Consider the following 23,370-nt stretch of genomic DNA (forward strand, 5'->3'; position numbering starts at 1 on the left):
GTGTGGAGGAAAAAGGTTCTCAGAAAGTCGGGGGGCCGGGTTCTCGCCAAGGAGACCCTTACGTGTCTGAAGGCTGAAAGGGGATATTAAAGGGCCCCAGCGATCAGCTTTGTTTATTCGTTGGAGTAACAAGCCTGGAAACTGCGCGAAACACTGCGCAAAGACATCCTAGTCACCTAGCAGTTATCATTGCCATTTAATTGATGAGGCAGCTGGGAGCGCAGAGAAGTTACGAAAATTCCCCAATGCCCCTCAGTCAGAAAGTGGTGAAGGCTGGATTAGAATTCAGCCTTGCTGATTGCTGGCTATTACACAGTCCTACGTAGAGATTTTTGTAGTTGAATTATATTATAAATGCTCTAGGACAGAGATTCTTAACTTGGAGACCATGGGTCAGCTCCGGGTGGGGGGGGGGGCGGTGTATTCTGCCACTTACTATTTGGTTTTCAGCAAACTGCTTATCTGCTCCAAGCCTGCTTCTCATTTATCAAACTAGGATGATATAATAGAACCTTACTCATGGGGTTGCTGTGAGGAGTAAAGGCACACAGGAGACATTCAGTCGTGTCACTATATCAGCTAGCTCTTCTGAATTTGCTGACCCCGGAACCACCCCCAAAATACACCAGTCAAGACGTTGATAAGTTTGTCTGTTTTATTTCCAGTCCAGTACCACACATACTCAACACGCACACGCACACACATACTGCATCCACTTGAACTTGCCCGACACACTCCTTCCTTTTGAATGGCAGGGACAGAGCCATACTCGGCAGTCCCCAAGCTGCTGGTTACATTAGTTAGATTTGGTCTTTCAGAAAGAAGATAGCTGAACTCCTAGAAGCTGAGCCCTTAGCCAGAGAAGTAAGAGTCCTAGAGCTAATAGCCACAACCTGAAATACATGCAGACCACCACCCCCTTTCCAGGGACCACTCTTGAGACCCTCTCCCTCTGGAAGTTGAATTCCAAATGATGAAGAGCTGGTAAAGTTTCCCCAGGACACTCCCCATCCAATGAGAGAACTCTTTTCCTGCCTTTCTAGAAGCTGGGGACACACCCACTTGCTCTCCTCCCTTAAGAAGGTTTCCTGCAGTCTTGTAAAGTGTGTAACCCGCTGAAATAAGCCTGGTTGGTTCTGTCCTCCTGTCTGAGTGAGGTACAGATACACTGACTATGACGGGTAGTCAAGGAAGGCATTACCTTGCTCAAAGGTCTCAGCCTGTCCCAGAAAGGAGAGGCAGTGGGAAGGGGTGGAGACAGGCAATTGCTCATCTAAGATCTCAGAGAAAAAAAAAAAAAGGCAGGGGAGGGAGTGGGGTGAGAGTTTACATTACAGGGTGGAATGTTCTGCTGGGGTTTAAAACTTCAACTAGGCTTATGCATTTGAAGTACCTTCTTAGGCCGAAGATCAGCCAGTCGTGGCCAAATAATCTCGTTCCTGAAACTGGTCGAGACCAGTGGATTAACCCAACCCGGCCTTTTCCCCATCCCCTACCTGCCCACTCCCTGCAGCTGCTGTAAAGTCAGCTCCTTGGCCTTGATTACGGGTCAGAGGAGTCACAGGGAGCTCCCAGGGGCTCCAGCGCCCCCACAGCTCTCCGCTTCAGGTTTGTGAAGGCTTCTCCAAGACCCCTGCCCAGTGTTGGGCCCAGTTAGGCCCCCCAGGATTGCCCTGCAGTCACCTCATATCCTCCTCTTTCCTAACTTTCATCACCTGGGTCAGACTTCCCCACTAGACTCTAAATTCCATGAGTCTGTCCGTTTCACTACTGGGTTCTTAGCTCTTGGCCCATAACAGGTGGTTAATAAACATGTTCAATGGATGAGTGCATCTAAGTCCTGAGTGGGCGGGGGAGGGAGTCCAGAATACAGGTGGGGTCAAGGCTGGGGTCCCTGCTGATGCTGCCTCAGAGGCACTGGGAAGGGTGAATCCTGGCCCAGGGCCTTGCCCAAGGGTTGACCTAGGAGACTGCCCCTCTCCGCCCCTTCCCTTGTTTTCATCACTGACTGAGGCATGGGCAGGGCATCTGAACACCTGGGCCCCGGTCCGGATCTTCCATCTCCAGATTGACCCCTGCCCTAGGGCAAGGCACTTAATCCCTGTGGGTCACCACAGTTTTCTCACCTGTGAACTGAGAGGCCTGGCCCAGCTAACCTACAGGGTGAGTCAGGGCTCTAAAACCCTAGTCCATAATAAAAAACACAGGTGACCCCAATCTAATCCCCAAGCTCAAGGTTTTGAGTGATTTGGAAACAGAATAATGAATTAGAGAGACACTGGACATGGCACATGTCAGGACAAAGTGGGGGGACTTAAAGCTTATAATAGGTTGTAAATAAATACCTATTGAATGACGGAGTGAGTGAATGAATGAATGAATGAATGGTGTAAGGAAGGTGTGAAGGCAAATGGGGAAGCAGAGTCAGGTTCCAGGCAGATGGGGATCAGAAAGGCAAGGCAACCTATTTCTCAGCTCCTGGCTTAACAGTGGTGCTGCCTCTCTTTGCCATGAGCATTTAAGTCCTCATCCTCCTATCCTGTAGCCCTCAACATCCTCCCTAAAAGGTGGGACTAGACTGAGCTGAATCCCCTCCCCCAAGGCCCCTGGACCCCCTCTGCCTCTGAAGCCCCAGCAAGGGTCAGGGGGAGCTGCACCCTTCCTCTGAGCTGCCTGTAAAGGTGTGGCCAGGGGGCAAGGCTAGAGGATTCCTCTGGAACCTTCCTGAAGGGCTCAAATTGCCAAGTCCCTCTCCTTTTCTCCTTCTGTCACCTCACTAAGGATAAGACGAAGTGTGGACTGAGAGGGGACCAGCTGAGGAGATGGGACATTGTGTGGCCACATCCTGGCCCACCCAAGAGCACTGGAACCACAGAGCTGTCCGAGGACACCCTAACGAGGCCCTGCAGCCTTATCCCGACTCCAGGGTCTTCTGAAAGGGGCAGAGGGCCTCACCAGGGCCAGGCCAGGGTACCAGGACTTAGCTCAGTGACCTGGAAGGACAAACAGTACCAGCTTCAAGTGCGGGAATCACAGGCTTCTGGTCTCCCTGTCCTGGCCCTGCCCCCTCTGGTTTTGGTTTAATGTCAGCCCTTCTGCACAGGGAGGGGAGATGCAGGGAAAAGAGAAGGAGGCGATCTGGACTCCCCAACCCAGAGCCCTTTAAGGCAGATAACTTGTGCTATACAAAGAGATCACTGACTCTGCTGACGAAAAAACAAACGCACAACGACCAAACAGAACAAATAAGACACATCGCAATGAGTCGAGAAAGGCAGTGAGATCACGAGGGAGACAGAGGAGTGGGGAGGGCGGGGCAGGTCCAGGCGGGGGTCCTCAGGGCAGGCTGGCAATGTCTCTCTCTGGAGGGGGGCCAACTGGCTTGGGGCTGCTCTCGTTGGCTTTTCCTTCAAACATCATGACTCTGGTTCAGAAACGGAGAAAAGAAAGAAAACACAAAACAGGATTAGGACTCCTTTCCTCGTCCAGGGAAAGATCATCCCAGCCCTCACGTCTGCAGGGTCCTCCACAGAATGCCCTTGCATCCACTCTCCAGCGAGATTTTCCCAGAAGCCCATGCGGCAACTCCACAGAGGGGGCTGCTAGTCCCATTTTACAGAGGAGAAAGCTGAGACACAAAGGGGCAATGAGACTCGTCCGAGTCACACAGGCAGCCCGAGGCAGGACGACACTCACTCGAGACGTCGGACTTCTAGGTCATGCGCCTTCCCCTGAGCACACTGCCTGGAGGAAGCAGAGCTCGGCTGGGCCGTGGCTCCGCTCAAAACCCCTTCAGATCTTCAAAAACCTCCCACTACTCTGACAGTAAAATCTGGGCAGCAGAAGAGGATGGGGGTTCAAAGTATAGCCTCTGGAGGGAAACCGCCTGGATTTGAATCCAGCCCTACTCCTTCCCAGCTGGTGACTCCTGCAAGACACTCAACCCCACCGATGCTCAATGTTTCCAACTGAAAGTGAGGATGTCAAAAGCACTTGCATCCTGGAGCTGTTCCAAGTGACAGTGCCCTTCACCCTCTGTACTCCCTCCCTGGGTGGGCTCCTTCAGTCCCTGGCTTCAATCCCATCCAAAGTGTGATAGTCGGGCTTCCCTGGTGGCACAGGGGTTAAGAACCTGCCTGCTAATGCAGGGGACATGGGTTCGAGCCCCGGTCCGGGAAGATCCCACATGCCGTGGAGCAACTAAGCCTGTGCACCACAACGACTGAGCCTGCTCCCCAGAGCCCGCGAGCCACAACTACCGAGCCAGTGTGCCACAACTACTGAAGCCCACACGCCTAGAGCCCGTGCTGCGCAACAAGAGAAGCCACCGCAATGAGAAGCCCGTGCACCGCAACGAAGAGTAGCCCACGCGCAGCAACGAAGACCCGACGCAGCCAATAAATAAATTAATTTAAAAATAAAATTAAAAAAAACAACAACAAAGCGTGATAGTCCACAAACGGCTTATCTCTGAGCTCCAGATCTGCACAGCCAGTTCCCTCCACAACCCCTCCCCATGCGTGTCTAGGGGCTCTTCCAATTCAATACATCAAAACTGAGCTCAATTCCCACCTTCCCCCCTGCTCTCTTCTCAAAGCAAACAGCACCATCACTCAGTTAACTCAGACCCCAGACCTTATAACCATCAGACTCCTTGTTTTCTTTTAAACCTGGAAACAACCCTTCTAGCTCTACCTCCCAAATCACTCCCAACTCTGACAGCCCCTGCCCACCTCCACTACAGCCTCTCCAGGCTGAGAGCCTCATTTCTGACTTGCACAAGTGCACGGGCCTCCTACCGGCCTGCTTGCTGCCACTCTTGTCCCCAACGCAGTCGGAGGGGGCCTTTTAAAACTCAGTTCCTAGCTTAGAGTACGCCAATGGCATCCCTCCACGGCAGTACAAAATGCTAGATCAACCGTGGCCTACAAAGCCCCACATCACCCGGCCCCTGCCCATCTCTGCAGACTCATCCTTCACTCACTGCACTCCAGGCACACGGGCCTCTGTGCTATTCCTTGAGCGTAAAAGGGCCTCTGCACTTGCCGCTTCCTCTGCCTGGAATGCTTTCCCCTAGATATTCACATGGCTCATTTCTTCACATCTCCCTCGCGCAGAAGGTCAGATGTCACCTGCTCAATGAGCTCCTCTCTGCCTACTAGGCCACCCCTCTCTATTCCTCTCGCCCACTTTATTTTTCTTTGTATTGCACTGTTGCAATCTGGTGTTTTGGTTTGTTTTTGTCTGTCTCTTTCCATTAGAATGTAAGTAATTCATGTGTCCCCAGCACCGAGCATAATTCCTGGCACACAGGTGGTGCTTAATAAATATTTGCTGAATGAATGAATGATACATCTAAGGAGTCACTATGCAGACTGGATGTATCAAATTGGAAGTGCCCAATACATAGTAAATGTCCACTAAATCTTAGGTGTGGTTTTTAATAGCATCACCACTCTTATTGCTACCACCTGGCCTCTCGGGTGCAGCGTGATCTGACCTGGGCGGTTTTCCCACCACACCTCCTGCCCCATCCCTCCCGACAATAAACACTCCAACCAGACCAGCCTGAACCGTGGGCTTACCAGCAGGTCACCCCGCTTCCCCCTATGTAAAATGAGACAGGTATATTTTACACTGGTCCATTTGAAGAAGTTAATCTTACAGATACACACCACTATATATAAAATAGACAAACAGCAAGGATTTACTGTGTAGCACAGGGAACTACATTCAGTAACTTGTAATAAGCTATAATGGAAAAGAATCTGAAAAAAACATGCATATGTATAACTGAATCATTTTGCTGTACACCTGAAACTAACACAATATCGTAAATCAACTAGACTTCAATTTTTTTAAGAAAAAGTTAATCTTATCGCATAAAAGCCAAGTGAGTGTCCTTTACAGCTTGAACACATACCATGGGACTCTCCAAGGAATTTCTCTGCTGCTCTCCAGTGGGGAAATACCCTCAAAGTGTGATTTTGGCCACCATACAATAGGTGTTTGCCATCAGCCAGGTACTGGGCTAGACGCTTCATATATATTATCTCATTAACCCTCAGGACAACACTTCATGCAAGATATTTATGACCGGGGCTTCCCTGGTGGCGCAGTGGTTGAGAGTCCGCCTGCCGATGCAGGGGACGCGGGCTCGTGCCCCGGTCCGGGAAGATCCCACATGCCGTGGAGCGGCTGGGCCCGTGAGCCATGGCCGCTGAGCCTGCGCGTCCGGAGCCTGTGCTCCGCAACGGGAGAGGCCACAACAGTAAGAGGCCCGCGTACCGCAAAAAAAAAGATATTTATGACCATCTCTGTCTTATAGGTGAAGGAAAGTAATTTGCCCAAGGTCGTTTCAGTAGCAAGAAATAGCATCAAAATTTGAACGCTACCTCCCTTTGGAGCCGGTTTTTGACTCTGTTATGCTCACAACCCCATGGGGTGGTAGAGTCACTCTACAAACAAGGAAGCTGAGGCTCAGAAGATTTCAGCAGTGCATTTATCATCATCGTCACCATCACAGTCGGCCACTTACTGAGCACTGATTCTACCAGAGGTTCTGCTACAGGCTCATTTCGCCTGCAAGGTACATATTAATGTGACCATTTGACAAATAAGAAAATCATGTTCATCAAAGTTAAGCATCTTGCCCAGCAGATCACATAGTGAATTACCTCCTGGCCAGGGACTGGCTGGGGCGCCCGAGCCAGGAGCCTCTCCACACACTATGACTTTGCCTCCAGAGGTCCCAGGAGAGGTGGGAGGTACTCACAGCTTGAGGACCGCTGACCGTTTCCCCAGCATCACGTTGACAAAGTCTCGGTAGGAGATGGTGTCGCTGACCCCGCCCGTCACCTCCGAGATCATCTTCTTCATCTCCAGGTGGGTCTTAGGGACCCCAAGCTTCTCCATCATCCTCTTTAAAGACATCAGGTCTGCCGGAGGAAAAGCGGAGCCGTTAAGTGGAGTCAGGGGGCCGGGCTGTGTAGGGAAGCTCCCCTCTGGCACCCCCATGCCCAGAACAAGCCCGGCAGGAGAGTCCATCCCTGGAGACTGCAGTCGACAGCTTTTCTCCTCCAGGGAGAATGAGCCCATCGCATCTTCCCTGCTCTCTGCGGAGGCAGTATGGACTAGTGGTTAGGGACTTGGGCTTCTAAAGTCAGACAGACTTGGGTTGGAACCCAGCTCTGCTATTCTTGGCTGTGGGACCCGGGACAAACTACTTAACCTCTCTGAGCCCCTCCTCCCATCAGTGGTAAAATGGGTTGATGGGATCATCTGGAGTGAGGATGCAGCAGAAACACCTGGCACCCAGCAGGTGCCCAGGAACACAGCCTCTCTTCTTCATTCTGTTGTTCTCTCTGCTGCTGCCTAAGGTTCAGGTGACCGTGAGCCTGCGGCTCCAGCTACCCGGGAAGTCACGGCCCAGTGAGGTGGGGTCAGGGAGTCGGCCTGACCCAGGCATCAGGAGTTACTTTCCAGGGCGCGGTGGCAGCTTCTCCCCACCTGCCACTCCCACCCTGCGGTCCCTGGCTCCACCTCGCTGGAAGGGAGAGGATGCCAAGAACATCCCGCAGAGCAGGAAAACCAACAAAAGAACAAAATTCAAGAAAAACAAGGGAGGCACCAGAGTCACTACAGGAGGACTTGGTGCCTCTGACCTCCTGGCTCCCAAGATCTGAGGCAATTTCCTTCGGATTGTTCCGTGAACAATGGGGCAGGTCAGCAAAGGACAGTGGGAGTGCGGGTGGAGCAAGGGGCCAATTTTAGGGTCAGGGGAGTAGTGGGCAAGCTCACCGGAGAGGCAGGGCTGGCACGACTGGTGCCAGACCCTCAGGTGCCAGGATGTCCAGGACATTTCAAAGAAAGCTGGGCAGTGTTCTACAGGAAGAAGTGAAAGGTCTCCTACACGCTGCTGGCCACACTCTAAATTGGCAAGACCTTTCTGGAAGGCAATTTGGCAAGATGCTTCAAAAGCCTTTGACCCAGAAGGTCTAATTCCTGAGATTTACTCTAAAGAAATAATCAGCAATGTGGATAATGATTCATGTACAAAGACGTCCTTCACGGGATTATCAATGAGTTAAAACCAGACGTCATTTAAATAGGTGATACTGAGGCATTGGCTGAATAAATTATAGTCTGTTCCCAAATGTAATATCACGCAGCCATTAATTATATTTTTAAAAAATGAATTATATGTCAAAATACTAACAATATATTGTACAAAATTTTAAGAGGAGGTCCTAAAATGGTATTGAACGGTGTTTGTGATTAGAACAAAGAATGGAAGGATATAAACCAAAATCTTTATCACAGTTATTTCTGGGAGGTGGGATTGTGGTGATGTATTTTTGTCTTTGTGCTTTGCTGTGATTTCCAAAACGTTTTATGATGACGATGTATTCATTTGATACATCGTTTTAAGAAAAAAAGGGATAAAAATATTCAAAAAGGAGAAAAATGTGAGAAGACAGAGGAGGGGGAGAAACGCTGGAGGGAGAACCCACTCGGAAACCACAGGCTGGGATCTGGGCCCTGGCTACCACTTAATGACCACATGCCCCAAGCAAGTCCTTTCACTGTTCTGAGCCTCGGTTTCCTCATCCATACAATGGGAACAATTAAACCGACCTTGACCGCGTCATAACACTACTGGTGAAGGTCAAGGTATGGTCGTGAACATAAGTGCCATGGAAAAGGTGTCTGTCACCCCTAGCACCTGGACGGCAGGACACGATAAAGGTCTGCTGGAGGAGAGGACCAATGTCCATGGAAGGCCCTTGTCAACTGCAGGACAGTTTTCAGATGGAAGGACAGGCCTGGGGACAAAGGAAATGCCAGCCCCCTGGGCCAGGGTGGCAACAGCCTGAGCATCTCCAGGCCTGGGCTGGGTGGCACCTCTATCCTGAGTCCGGGGAGCACCTGGGGTGGGAGGCTGGGGTGTGGGCAGGGAGCTGGGGTCGGGGAGGGAAGCAGTGGGGAGAGGAGTTTGGGGGGCAGGGGATCCAGGGTGAAAGGCAGACAAGTTCAAGGCCAGCTTGGCTGGCCTGGCCCATCGGGGAAGCTTCAGTCGGTGCTTGTCACCCTCAAAATATAGCCCCAGGCCGCTCACCCATGCAGGTGAGTCAGTGGGGTTCTCTGGACGCCCACACCCCCTACCCACGGAGCACTCTCCCCCACCCCACCCGCCGGCTCACCCAAGGCCTCACTCACCAATCTCGCCCTCATTGTTCAGGTCAAACTCCATGTACTTCTCTGGAAATCACAGAGCAAAAACTGGCATTAACCGGGAAGCAGGGCTGCCCCCTGCAGGGTCCCAGGGACTCCCTTGAGGGCAGCTGGCTGGGTCCCCAGAGTGCCCACACCATCCTCCTCACCCCACGTCGGGGTCTTGACACAAGTCCCGTCATTCCTCTGGGGAAAACCATTGTCTCTGGGAAAAGGGCTTGCCCACCTGCATCACCTGCTCACAGGCACCATGGAGAAAGGTGCCCGGGGGCCACTCTGACCCTGTACCAAGAAGGGCAGCGGCTTCCCCCCAGGCCCCCAGTGTGGGCTGGCTGCATCCGAGTCGGCTGTAAAGTGACTGGAATAAATCCCCGGCCCTGGAGATGCAGATCTGCAGGATTTGGGAGGCAGAAATTGGTGTGTTTTCAGAGTATCTCAGGTGATTCAGATGGGCAGCTAGGTGTGAGAACCCCCAATTTAAGAAGTCCCTGTAGTTCTGAACTTTTGGTGGCGGGGGGGCGGTCATGGCTGCCACTGAGAATCTGATGCTCTCTCCGGAGAAATGCCCGCAGACCTGCCCTTGACTACAAAGTGGCACATACAGTGCCCGGGGCGCAGAGACCCTCCCCGCAAACCTCACCTACAGACTTGGAGTTAAACCTCCCTGATCAAGGGGCCAGAGCAACGAGCTTGGTGTCTCCTGACCAGGCAGTGGGTGCAAACAAGTCGTGTGGCCCTGAGTAGCCACAGGGTCTATTCTGCACCAGCAGCCAGCACGAGAAAGCCAAGGTCCTGCCAGTGACCCTTGAGCCCGGGCTTGCCGCCCCTCTGCCTGGCATGTTCCTCCCGGGCATTCTCAGGGCCCCTCCTCACGCCTTCAGGGGCCCCAAGCCTTTTTAACTGGGCACGGTCAGTGCCCCCTGCAAAGCACCTGCTACCATGACACACTTTCTACCTCCTTGCTCTCTCTTCACCACCCCTCCCCCACTAGGACACCGGCTCCTTTGGCCAGGGGCCGTCTTGTGTGTTCTCCATTGTGTACCCAGGCCCCAAATGGCCTGGTGCCTAGTACGGCTCATTTGAAGATCAAATGAGTGAATGATTTGAAACCTCCGTAGTCCCTTGGCTTCCAAGGTAACCTCCTGTGGTCCCAGGATGGACCCTTATCCTACAGCCCAATGAAGACAAGGAGAATGGTCGTTAGACCCCTGGGACCTCTCCCTCCTCTCAGAGCCACCTCTGAAGAGTGACCCTATTGGTATCCAGGGAGAAGGGAATGGACTGGCTGCTCCTGCTTTGCACTGGGAGGGGGAGGGGCAGAGGGATGGGGCAGGGGAACCAGCCAGGGGTGGGCGTGTCTTCGTTCTAGTTCTTTTTTCTTTTCTTTTCTTCTCTTCTCTTTCTTTTCTTTCTTTCTCTTTCTTCCTTCCTTCCTTCCTTCCTTTCTTTCTTTCTTCCTTCCTTCCTTTCTTTCTTCTAGTTCTTTTCTTTCCTTCCGTCTTTCTGTCTTTCCCTCTCTTTCTCTCTCTTTCTTTCTTTCTCTTCCTTCCTTCCCATGTAAAAAGCACCATTGTGTAACAGTCACAAGCAGGGGCTTTGGAGTGAAACCAATATGGGTATAAGCCCCAACTCTGCCACAGGTGAGCTGTGTGACCCCAGGCAGATGACCCCACCTCTCTGAGCCTGAGTTTCTTCATCTGTAAACTAAAGCTCCCACCATCTCCCTCCTGGCTGGGTTGGGATGAGGCAGGAAGATCGCAACCCTGAACACAAGGTCACGCTCAGCAAATGCTTAGCCACTGGTGTCCTGCCTAAGGATGGCTACGTTATAAGCGGTCTGAGGAGCATTGGCAGGTTCCTTGCCCTGGAGCAGGGAGGGTGTCCACGTTGCCAAGACTCTGGGGGCGGGGAGGGGGGACGCAGCCTGGAGGATGTTCACGTGGTCCCCCAGCGCGCCCAGGGCCCCCGCAGCGCGAGTGCATCTCCCGGACAGGAAAGGTGGGTCTGTCCCACTCCTTATGTGCACAGCTCCTCTCCTTTCGAGCCGCTGGCTGAGGACCAAGCGCCAGGGCCCGGAACAGAAGGACCTTTATGCCGCCCCCTCCCCGCGCGGACTCCCGGGCCCTGTTTTCTTTTCATCCTGTACTGCCGAGATTCAATGGGCAGAAACTCTGCCCCCTGCCCCACTGTGGTGACACAAACGTCCATTCTCCGCAGGGGCTCCCAAGATGCTCCACCGCGCAGGGGGAGAGACAAGGGCTGCCACAAAGAGCTGATTGTGTGCTGGGGCCCCGGGAGCGAGCAGGGCCTGGGCAGGGGCGGGCAGGAGCCAACCTGAGCCCTGCTGGGCAGCAGAAGGGAGGGAAGGGCAGGGCAGGCCGGGGCCCGCAGGCGAGGGACGAGCGGCCTGTGCCCCCAGGCTGGGCGTCCCGTCTCACAGCCCGTCGGGAAGAGGGGTATTGTGGATGCAACACGGGTGCAGCCTGGCCCTGCGGGTGAGGATTTGTATAAGGGGGTGTAGGGGCCCACCCAGCTCTCCTGTGGGGGGTGGGCAGCCAGCCCCAGCTCACCTTTAAAGGCTGCAAGTTTTTCCGGCAGGTTCTCTTCATCACTGTACTTCTGGTCACAGAGGAACTCCTACAGAGGAGAGAGGACAGCACTGAGCAAGGGGTCAGCAGGCAGAACTCACCAACACACAGGCCCCGCCAGGTGGCTGGGCTTGGCTGCGCAGGGCCGTGGTAGTCCTGGCCTCCTGTCAACCCCCAGAGGCAACCAAAGACACGTGGCTTGGCCCTGGCATTAACTTCTTAGGTATGTGACCCTGAACAAACTGATCCCTCTTTGAATCTCTATTGCTTTATCTGCCAAATGGGTATAACTATCATAGCGTCTTCTTGCATGAGAATCCAAGGAGAGTGTATATAGGACTCTTAGCAGCTCAGTGAACAGCAACTGCTATATCATTATTATTAGTCTCTCTCTAGTCAGAAAATAACTGTCCACTGCTTGAGAGGTCACTTACCCGCTCACCTGCGTCCTCACCTGTAAAACAGGGCCCACCTTCCCCTCAGATGCTTGGAGAGACTCAAACGAGTCTTTTCAGAACCAGATGGAGTTGGGAGGAGATGGGAAGGGACTAACAACAGCCCCCAGAATGAAGCACTAACCCACATGGTCGCTCCGGATCTCTCAGTGGGCCCAAGAGGTGGCAACTATTATTACTCCCATTTTACAGATGAGGAAACTGAGGTTCACAGAGCCAGAACTTCAAGTCAGCTCTGTCTGACTTTAGAGCCTGCATCTATCTCTTACCCTGACACTTAAAGATGGGCAGTGAGCAGGTATGCATCCGGCTTTAAAACAAAAAACTAACAATTAGCACTTGCGAGGCTGGGCGCAGTGGCCAGGTATCTTACTTGCCTTGTTGCTAATCTTTAAGCGTCCCTAGAACCTGCATGCAGATGAGGAAACAGAGGGTGTGTTCCCATCCTGGCACCAGAGTCCACAAATCCCGTCTACTTCCCTGGACCTTGCTTTCCTCATTGAGTCAACTGGACATGGCTGTGAGTCCTTCATTCCTTCAACAGTTTTTGAGGAACCACACACTGCTCTATTCTAGGCATCCAGGGAACAGGTGAGACCAAGGTGAATAAGACAAGGTCCCTATCCTAAAGGATAATTTTAGGATAAATTTAAATTTTATCCTAAAATTACAGGAAGTCCCTGTTTAAAATGATGTTAGGGACTCCCCTGGCGGTCCAGTGGTTAAGGCTTCACGCCTCCACTGCAGGGGACACGGGTTCGTTCCCTGGTCGGGGAACTAAGATCCCGCATGCCACGTGGCACGGCCAAAAAATAAATAAATAAAATAAAATAAAACAAAACAAAATGATGTTAAATGTTATCGAGGTCTAACTAATACACCGTTTGAAGGACCCTTCTGCCCCTCCCTAATCCAATTTCTTTTCCTTCCCAGAGGTAATCAGTATGCTGAACTTGGGGTTTCTACCATTCTCTTGAATGTTTTTCCTACTATGACTAGGCCAACCAAAGACATCTTATAAGTTCATTTTGAGGGGTTTAAAAAAATTCTAATTCTAAATTTTGGAACATTCCATACAAATATATACTTGTAGTTCAACAAATGATCTTTTAAATGAAAAAAAATTTATCTGGGTCCGTCACTCAATATGTTTCTAAATTCCTGCCGTCATTTCCCACTAAATGATGACCAAGTCTGTACTTACACATCTCCTAGGACAGGGAACTCACTACCTCTCCAGTCACTGTAAATGGAATGTAGAATGGGACAATGACAAGAACCTAAGTGAGGATAAAGCCCTCTGGGTCTGGATCCTCAGCCCCCTCCTTACTAGCTGTCAAATGGGCTCACGGGTACCCACCTCCTCAGGCACCTACCCCTCAATCGAGACAACCCACTGCGGGCAGTTAGCACCTGGCTCGAGCGTCCGTGCTCAGTAAACAGTAGGTACGATTCCGTGTAGGGCAGAATCTGATCCCTTCCAGGGTTCAAGTTCCTCCACACTAACTCAGCACCCTTTGACTGAGTAGAAGGAACCCCCCGCCAATGTGGCTTCCCTCGCTGGGTCAGGGGGCCTCTGATAGCCCCCTTGCTTTTGGCAGGCACTATGTTATCCCATTCAATCCTCACAGCCACTGTTATTTGATTTTACAGGTGAGAACAGGAGGACCAGAGAGCTAATAACATGTCCAGGGTCCCCAGGCCCTGAGGAAGCTCAGGGTTGGTTTGGAACCTGTGTCCATCAGACTCCAGGGCCCATGGGGTCCAGCTGGCTCGGCCACAGCCTCACTCAGAGCCTCATTACCGTGTGCCATGCACAGCCCTGCCTGCACTTAGCTCCGCGGAGCTGGAACCTTCCCCTGCAGCCTGGAAGGCTGCCCTCCTGTCGGCTGGCTCTGTCTGTCCTCCCCTTCCTCTTGGCTTCCTCTCGTAGGTCTTCTCCACTGAGGCCCCCACCCCCATTCCCTGACCAAAAGTAGGGCAATTAACTCTTGTCTGTGACCCTGAGCAACCCAGGCACCTCCTGGGGTCACAGATCCCATATCTGTCCAACGGAGGTACAAATTGGCCAATGGTTCCCAGACTCTGGGGTAAAGCAGAAAGAAACATTTCCAAAAAAAACACAAAAGCGTGGGGGAAGGTGCTAATATTGGGCTCTCAAGATTTTATTTTGCCAAGTAAAGACTTTAAATGATGACCATGGACTGCTGCCACGAGTTCAGAAAAGGATATTTCGTAAAAGTAGGAACTTCACAATCTCCGAATTTTTAAGTGGAACCCATTTAGCCTACGTTCAACTCACCACATTGCCCCTATGTTCCCTTCACTTCACCACATTAGGAACTGGAAAGCCTTCCTGGGGAGGCACAAGAACCCAGGTAAGGCTCAACATCTGGGAACCTCTGGGGAAAGACCTGGGGGTCCTCCAAATTCCCAGGCTCTGGTTGACCCGAAATCCCGCACCAGCCTGGAGCCTGTCTGTAATATACACTGATCACCTCTAGGGATCCAGACAGATTGGGTTCGAGGGGTAGGACATGGTCCTGGGTCTCGGAGGCAAATGAGACAGGGACAGAGACAGACAAGAGCTCAGCCTAAGCCACAGGGTGCTTGATAGCCACACCCCTCCCTAGACCTGACCCCAGGACCATGCTCTCGGCAGCCCCGGGGCTTCCAGGATTATTGTCTTTTCGCTGATGAAGCCGGTTTTCTCCTTAGCACCAATCACCATCTAACATGGTATTTCATTTTTGTCCCCAACTCCCCACCCCTCTCCACCAGAGTGGGTGCCTCAGCCACCCTGACCTCCCTTCTATGCCTCTCCCACGCCAGGCGTGCTCCCACCATGGGACCTTTGCTCCAGCTGTGTGCCCTGCCTGGAGCGCACATATCTGCATGTCACCTCCTTCAAGTCTTTACTCAACTGTCACCATCTCAATGAGGCCAACCCCATCCACTCTGTCCGCTGGAGTCCCCTCCTCCACTTCCAATCCACCTTAAGATAACACCTTTTATACCATGATGAGTCATCTCCTAACACGATTTACAGTGTCATTGCTTATTAAGGGTGTTGTCCATTACCTGTCTCCCCCTGCTGGGTTCTACATAGTAGGTGCTCAATAAATATTTGCAGGAAGGGTCAATGAATTGAGACTCAGAAAGGATGAACAACTTGCTCATCAAGGAAGCACAGCTCACAGGTGGCTGAGCTGGGATTAAGCTCCACTGCAGAGGCTGCTTGGGTTCCCTCCCTGCAGAGAGCTGGGGAGTAGAAGTGACCCAAGGAAGTGGGTGTTGGAAGGATGCTGAGAGGAGGCAGGTCCTCGGTCACAGGACACATGCAGGAGGATGTGTTTACTGTCTCTGCCCCACGGATGCCTAGCACCCAGCAGTGCCCAGCGTACAGCAGGTGCTCAATAAACATTACTGAATGAATGGAGAAGACTGCCGTTCAGCCCAGAATGACTTTCTCCACTCTCAGCCCTGCAATGGAAAGGCAGCTTTGCAAATGCATGTGTGTGTGTGTATGACAGAGGCTGGAGAGGCCTCAGAGATTGGAAACACACATTTCCTTAGAGCCAACAGTGACAAATGCTTGAGCCACAGAGTGACCGGGGGTGGGAGAAGCAGCTGACTCGTTCACGTGTGGGTGGGCAGCCCTTGCTGACCCAGGGCTTGGGGCAGCTGTGTGGACCAGGGGGCCGGGGAGGCAGGAAGGCGGGTGGCAGGCACAGGAGCTCCACTGGCTGGGCTGCCAGCTCCCACCCCACCACCCAGCTTTGGATTCCTGGTTCCTGCTCATGCAAGGCCCACAGCTTCCTCCCTCCAGGGGTCCTCCCCCCATATCCTAGCTCAGCCTCAGGGCACAGCCACGCCCACTGGGCGGATCCCTTGTACCCGCCCCGCCCTGCCCTAACTCTGGGCCCCCAGGCAGAGGAGATGGAGCTAGAAGTCACTCCAGATGTTTGGAAGAAAAACAAAAAGAGGGCCAACTGGAGCCAGAATGCCTAGGTCTGAGCACACTTAGTGCTGTGTGAAAATGACTTCATGTACCTGTGCCTCAGTATCCTCGTCTGTAGGAAAGATAAAAGTATTAACCACATAGGCTCGTCCTGAGAATTACAGTATGTAAGCAAACATACCTAAAGTGCTTAACACAGGGCCCGGCACTTAGTAAATGTTAAATAAATGTGAGCGATTTATTATTATTATTCGGCTAACATTTATATACATTCAGTCCACTTACAACCCACAGCTCATCATCCAGACCATCACTGACTATTAAATAGATTAGGAAGGAAACCCCTGCCCTAACTTAAGCTGGTTATGGTTGCTCTTCCTCCTTTTTTGGGTATTCCCATTTGACAGATGGGACAACTGAGGCCCAGAGAGGTCGCTCAGCTTACTAAAGATCGCAACGTTTTCACAATTCAAGGTCTATCTCCCTTCACCATCCCAGCTCCCTCCCTGCCCCAAACAAGGCCTGGCCACAGGTTTCTGGGCAAAGAAAGTCAATACTGGGAGTTACCTTTCCTCTTGGGCAGAAAGATGTTATTCCAGAGGCCAGGGAACCACTTTATAGCCCTCTAGGGGCATGGGGGTGTGTGTAGATGGTTTATTCTAGCCCCTCTCCCACTCCAACCCACCGTCCCAAAAGACAAGTTTTTCAGGCTGTAGAAGCTGCTGTCAGGGCCTCCAGGTATGAGGGATGCAGGGGTCCCCTGGGCTCTGAGAGTGGCAAGTCTAGAGGCCTTGGTGGCCTGGTCAGTCCCTGGCAAAGAACCAGGAAATGCAAGCAGGGAGGAGCCTGGGGCTGAAAACAGGAAGCTCTGAACCAGGCAGTCGCTTCTCAAGCCAGTGTCCACAGGCCAGGCCCAGGGAGGTGGCAGAGCTGTTCCAACATCCACCAGTCCACAGGACCCAGAAGGGACTCCTCAGAGCATCCGGCTTGTTCTCTTTGTTCAACAGCTGGGGAAACTGAGGCCCAGAGGGCAAGGTCTTGATTAAACCATCCTTCCTCTAGGCAAGTACAGGGCGTGCAAGGCAGAGGGACAGGGCAGGGAGGTTGACTCGGGCTGCCAGGGTTCAAGTCCCAGCTCCAGCACTTACTAGCTCTGCGGCCCTGGGCAACTTGCCTTACCACTCTGGGCCTTAGTTTCCTCATCTGCAAAATGGAATCATAAAGATAGAACCTCCTCACTGGGTTGGTGTAAAGGTTAAACGAGTGAACTGCATAAAAAAGCCTGGCTTCTAGTACACTTACTAACGGTTAGCGATTATCGTTGTGTGTTTGGATCGCCCAAACTCAAGCCACACCGAGAGACAACTCTTGGGGAAGGGCAGAGAAGAGACCCACCCACAACTTTCTTTGTCCCCTACTGTGCCACGAAGTCCTCCTGGTGAGTCATGACCCTCTGGTCATTGCTCCTCGAGGACAAACTTTGCTTTGTCCTTGGATACCTATGGCTGAACTGGTCGTGACTGGCCATCCACGGAGGACAGAGTGCACCCATCTCAGCCCCGAGGGACGGTGCCTGCAGCTGCACGGGCTCACTGCTGCCTCTCTTGGTCATCTGCAACCTCCGACGCACATTAGAGACTCCCCCCACCCCCAGAGAGCCCCGTCCAAGTGCTCATGACCAGGAGGGGCTATTTCCCCAACCAGCAGAGGTTGGCAGCCCCTGCTGTGTCCTGGCCTCCAGACCTTTGCCACCTGCCTGCACCCCCCCAACGCCCACCCTGACTTAACTCTCTTTCTGGGCTGGTACCTCTAGCACCTGCTCCTGGCCCTCCGGGCTTGCCTTTATGAATTAGCCACAGCAGAATTTTAGGGCTGGCAGACAAGCACCATCTCGGAGGCCATCCAAGGGGCTGGTGGCTGAAGCCTTGGGGGAAAACCCCAAGGACAGGCAGCACGATGCCTGGCCGTGTGGCCTCTGATGCAGCCCACAGGCTCTTAAAGGGCCAGGGCCAGGCCATAGACGCCCGGCCTGGTGCCTGGCGTGTAGCAGGAGCCTGTAACGTGCACCCACGAGGACAGCAGGCTCACATTCCCCACGGCAGCTCTGGGGCCTCATCCGGACGCTGTGCCCTCGCCAATAGATGGGGCAGCTGGAGAAAAACACCTCCACTGACTACACAAATGAAGCAGACCCTGCAGAAATTCCATCTCCAGCTTCCTGCGACATGGCCACACCGAGGTCGAGACTGGTTGGACCTGCGGGGACACTGAATCCTCAGAGGCTCACGTGGCTCCTTATCACCATCTCCCTTATAATATATTAAGGAAGAGCAAGAGAGACGGGTGCCCGGCGATGCCAGCTGGGCACATTCACCTGGGCAGGGACAGGGTGGCACTGCCAGTACACAGGAAAAGAGACACACCTGTGTAGTGCCTGGGTCAGGTCTCAGAGGTCCCCCACTGGTGGGGGAGGGGCTGGGGACAAGCCTCACCCCAGGTAGAGATATCCAGCCTGCCATACCCAGTTCTTCCCAGCACAGGTGCCACGTGGGTTCTGAAATAACCATCAGGCACCGAAATGCTACAGGGAATGCTGAGTGCCCTTCATTCGACCCAGGACGGCTGAGAGGGCAGGACAGTAGCCAGAGATCCTTATCCACATAAGCAAGAGAGGCCTGTGTCACAGCGAGGCCACAGCCACCTGGTGGACAGAGGCCAGGGCGGGCCAGGGGCAGCGTCCGGAGACAGAATCCCGGCTGTGTCACTTCCTGGCTGGGTGACTTCACCTGGCTGAGCCTCTGTTTCCTCATCTGTAAAATGGGAGGCTTAGTAATCCTTGTCTCATGGGGATGTTTACAGACTCTCGCTGGGCATCTATCTAATCAAGTGTTCCATTGAGAGGAGTCAGTGAGATGATTTATGTCAAGCGCCAGGTCCGGAGCAAAGGCACCACTCATGCTATTTTGTTAAAGATCCTGGCCTCTGGCCGGTGCAAAGCCACGGCTCTCGCCATCCTCCAGTGTCTTCCTGCTCCATTCCAAGGCTAAGGGCACCCTGGGCACCCACCCAGCCCCACAGCTTCCCTCTGTCCCTGTGGGAAGCTGGAGGGAACTTGTCCCGTTGCCATATAAGGCCGGCCCCGGCTGGCCCAGGGTCACCTGCCATGCCCTCAGGGCGCGGGGAACGTCAGCTATGTGGGGGCAGTAGGAGACGCGCGCTGGTCCTGCCCGCCCCAGTGGTGCAGAGCACGCGCGAGCACGTACACGCGCGCGCACACACGTACAGCCCGGAGGTGGGGCGGGCACATACAGAGGAGCCCCAATCAAGGCCAGAAATGGAGAGAAGAGGCTGGGTTCAAGTGTGGCCGTTTAAACCCAGGCAATTTACTCAGGCCCTCTGACGTCTCCTGCAAAATGGGAACAGACACTCGCAGGGTTGGAGTGCGGCACATCCGACGAGATAATGTCTGAAGCACGCCTGGCACTCTGCCCGGCACACGCCAAGGGCTCAGAAAATGAGGGCAAAATCTAGAGTGAAACCCCAAAAAGGTGCATTTTCATACAGTTCCACCAGGACCTTTAGGTCCACCCAAGTCCCCTTCTATTTTGACTCCTGAATCCCTTATAAGCACAATAGCCAAGACTGAGCTACCCCGCTGCCCTCTGGAAGTTGGCCCATCCCAGCGGGGAGAAAGGCCCCAGAGGAACTGTTGGCCCAGAGAAGCCTCCAGAGCTCATAGCCAGGCTGGGCTCTGCCCCAGGCAGCAGCCACAGCAGTGCCCAAGCACATACAGCGAGTTACAAAGCCCCATCCTTCACGCCTTCTGGCTTCTACGGGACCACTGGGGCAGCTGTTCAGCCCAGCCCCCCAGAAGCCCCCCTCCAGTGGGGCAGTGAAGCTGCACCCCAAAGACAGGCAATCTGGACTGCCAATGCGGTTCCCTCCAGAATCCATCCACCCAAGGGAACTTCCACCATGGCCATGGCCGTGGGTAAAACCGACTCAGACCCTCAAACACAGCGACTCCCTGAAGTGTCTGCAAGGAGCTTCAGCCTGTTCATCTCCTCCGATTGTTGTAGGGACTTAGAGCAGAGCAGGGGTCTCTGCTCCCATTTCAGACAGGGGAAGATAAGATTCTGCCAGACAAAGGGGTCTGGTCCAGGCTGAGCAGCCAGTCGACCTCAGACCTTGCCCCTGGGTTTCCACTCCCACCCTTTTAAGTCCCAAACAAACCAATGATAGCAATCAAGACAGCAGCCAGCTCTCCTGTGTGCTTTACATAGATTATCTCTGTTGCAAAATCACAACAAACCTACCACCGTCATCTCAAGTGACTTGCCCAAGGTCACAGAGCCAGTGAACAGCCCCCTCTGCCCATGACTCTAAACCATGGTGGGGCCACCCTGACCTGCTGTGGTGGGAAGCAGCTCAAGCTTCTGGTCTGAGCCTCATTCCTCCGGAAGCCCAGAGCCTGGGTCCCAGCAACCTGACCGTAGCCCGGGCTCACACGGTGGATCTCAGAGTAGCATCCAGTCAGGGAAAGGACGCTAGGCTGGAAGCTCTGCCATTGGCTTCGGTGTGGCCTTGGCCAGCTGCTTGCCCTCTCTGGGCGTTGGGGTCCTGAGGTGGTTGGACACAGCCCCCTCTTGTTCACCTTCCCCAATCTCAGCGCTGTCCAGACCAGCCCCAGAGAGCCACAGCCCCTCCCCTTTCTGAGCCAAGCCAGTACACCTCCCAAAATAGCCCTGTGGCCTCACCTCCACACCCCACCTAATCCCCCCATCCCCCCAAGGGCAGGGCTGGCATGGAAAGTCCCACACACTCTCAGCTCCTCTGGTCTGTCCAACTACAATCCCCTCTCCCCCATCTCCAGCTGTCTCTGGCTCGGGGTCCTCTGGCTGTGGGTGGATTCAACTGGCTTGGAACCCAGCCTGCTGAGTGGCCCAGGGGGCTGTATGAGGTCAGGGTTCCAGGCTCCTGTCCAGAGGGCCAAAGCAGCCAAGACCAAGGCTGAGCTGACCGCAGAGTGAACTGGGGGGGAGCCCAGCAGCCTGGACCCCCGAGAGCCCCAACCAGACGCCCAGGCTCCCTTTCAGCTGTGCTCAAGATGGCACTAAGAGGCCAGATGAGGATGGCGATAAGGAGGCCAGAGTTTACCTGGAGGGACCCTGGGGTCCCCAGAACCCTCCATGGGATTCCTACGGCCAGTGGAATGAAACCAGGCAGGCTGCCTAGCTCTAGGCAGTCCAAGGAAATCAAGGAGCAAATTAAGACTGCAAGCCCCTGTCGAGAGTTATACTACAACCGTGCTGCCGCCCGTGGACCCACCTCCACATGGACTCCACCAGGACCCTGCTGACCCTCACCAGCTTTCCACTTTGGGACTCTGAGCTGGGTGTCCAGTGGCCCGGGGGAGCCTGCAGGGGAAACGTCCAGCCTTGTTTCAGTGGGCATGATTCTGCAATCAGTTAGAAGGAAACCTGGAGACATCCTCCTCAAGAAGTAATCCTAGTACCATCCATGGAGGTCTTCTCTTGTGCTAGATGCTGGACCAATCACGTAACATGCCTTCCCTCGTGGAGCCCTTACGGAGACCCTGCGATGAGGGTCTCTGTGATGAGAGGTCCTCGCTGGGGACCACAGAGCTGGTACATAATGGAGACCAGATCCGAGCCCCAGTCTTGCTGTGCTGCGTTTGAGTTTCGGCCAGTCCAGGCAGAGGCCCTAACAGTTTTCCTTATCTTCTAGAATTTAAATGGTGGTTTTTTGTTTGTTTGTTTGTGGTATGCGGGCCTCTCACTGTTGTGGCCTCTCCCGTTGCGGAGCACAGGCTCCGGACGCGCAGGCTCAGCGGCCATGGCTCACAGGGCCCAGCCGCTCCGCGGCATGTGGGATCCTCCCGGACCGAGCACGAACCCGCGTGCCCTGCATCGGCAGGCGGACTCTCAACCACCGCGCCACCAGGGGAGCCCATTTAAATGGTGTTTAAGCAAAGGTCTAAAACGTCCCATTGTGTGCCTGGCAACAGCCGGAAGGATTTCTTTTTAGAAATCCACTAGGATCAGGATGAAAAGCACCAAGTCTCTAAGGTAACCTTTCCTAAAAGCCTGAGTGAGAAGGAGTTTGTGTGTGTGTGTGTGTGTGTGTGTGTGTGTGTGTGTGTGTGTGTGTGTGTGTGTTTGGAGGTGGGGAGAGGCAGGAGGCCAACCTTTTTTTGGGTGGAGAGAGCACTGGCCTGTGAGTCTGGAGCCCAGGGTTCTAACTGCAGCCTGACCCAGACTTGCTGTGCCATCTAGGGGCAGCCACCTCACCTCTCTGAGCCTCTCTTCCGTCCCTCGCTGTAAAACTGGGAATTACTCGAGACATCAGGGGTCCCTTCCAGCGCCAAGTCCCTGCAGCTGGTCCCAGGCTGGCTCCTGGGGAGCCCGGGGCCGGTGGGCCGGGCTGGCATCAGAGCTCCCGGGAGGGCCCTACCTCCCTAGTCTTTGAGTAACAACTTGCAACCCGAGACCAGAGGGCGGTGGACGGGGTGGAGGGGGACCTACCTGGAGGCACAGGGAGGGGGCTGGAGGAAAGAAATCGGGGGAAGCCCGGGTGAAGGAGAGGAAGGGGGGTCGATTTTGCGGCAGGCACAGCCGCGCAGACGGAGGTGGGACCCGCGGAGCGCTGGGAGCTTTAGGGCCGACTCGCCAGCTGCCCTCGGAGGCGGCGCGGCTGGAAAAGCGAAGGCGGCGGCGCGCGCTTACCCGGTTGATCTCGGCCAGCCTCCTCTCCTGCCGGGCTTTGAGCAAACCGAACGCTTTCCCTCCTGGAGGAGACAAAGAGGCGGCCGGGGAAGCGGGGGTCTCCCCGGGCCGCGCGCCCTCGGCTCGCGCCCGCTTCCCGCGCGCGGCAGACCCCACCGACCGCCCCGTGCGCACAGGTGGCGGGCGGGGGACGCCGGGTGTGGGCAGGGGCGCGGGACAGCGTGGGGACAGCGGCGCCTACCTTGGAACCTGTTGCTGAGCGCGACCGACATGGTGAGCACCGGGCTTCCGCCGGCTCGGGGCTTCGCGACCGCGGCGAGGACGAGGAGGAGGGGCGGGCGCCTAGTCCGAGCTCGCGCGGCGTGTGGCGGTGGGACCGAGGGGCG

General features: G+C 54.2%; 1 protein-coding gene across 2 annotated transcripts; it reads right to left on the bottom strand.

Annotated features, from left to right (window-relative positions):
• Positions 1-641: 641 nt before the first annotated feature.
• AIF1L (allograft inflammatory factor 1 like) lies at positions 642-23,359 on the bottom strand. Of its 2 annotated transcripts, XM_032636361.1 has the most exons (6): positions 23,226-23,359; positions 22,985-23,046; positions 11,805-11,871; positions 9,220-9,261; positions 6,776-6,938; positions 642-3,424 (listed from the first exon to the last, which is right to left on the bottom strand). In XM_032636361.1, exons 1-6 carry the CDS (start codon positions 23,254-23,256, stop codon positions 3,337-3,339), a joined length of 453 nt encoding a protein of 150 aa, XP_032492252.1. In that variant the 5' UTR covers positions 23,257-23,359; the 3' UTR covers positions 642-3,336. The 2 variants fall into 2 exon arrangements, with proteins under 2 accessions (XP_032492252.1, XP_032492253.1); XM_032636362.1 differs by lacking the exon at positions 22,985-23,046 and having other exon boundaries at positions 23,226-23,320.
• Between the last annotated feature and the right edge of the window lie 11 nt (positions 23,360-23,370).

Source organism: Phocoena sinus, chromosome 6 (genome assembly GCF_008692025.1).
Source record: "Phocoena sinus isolate mPhoSin1 chromosome 6, mPhoSin1.pri, whole genome shotgun sequence".
Taxonomy (NCBI): domain Eukaryota; kingdom Metazoa; phylum Chordata; class Mammalia; order Artiodactyla; family Phocoenidae; genus Phocoena; species Phocoena sinus.

Coding starts and splice junctions, on each gene's coding strand:
- AIF1L (XM_032636361.1), bottom strand. CDS start 23,256: ATGTCGGTCGCGCTCAGCAACAGGTTCCAAG. Junction 11,872..22,984: donor GGCTGGCCGAGATCAACCGG/GTAAGCGCGCGC, acceptor TCTCCTCTGTAG/GAGTTCCTCTGTGACCAGAA. Junction 6,939..9,219: donor GAACAATGAGGGCGAGATTG/GTGAGTGAGGCC, acceptor TTCCTCCGGCAG/ACCTGATGTCTTTAAAGAGG.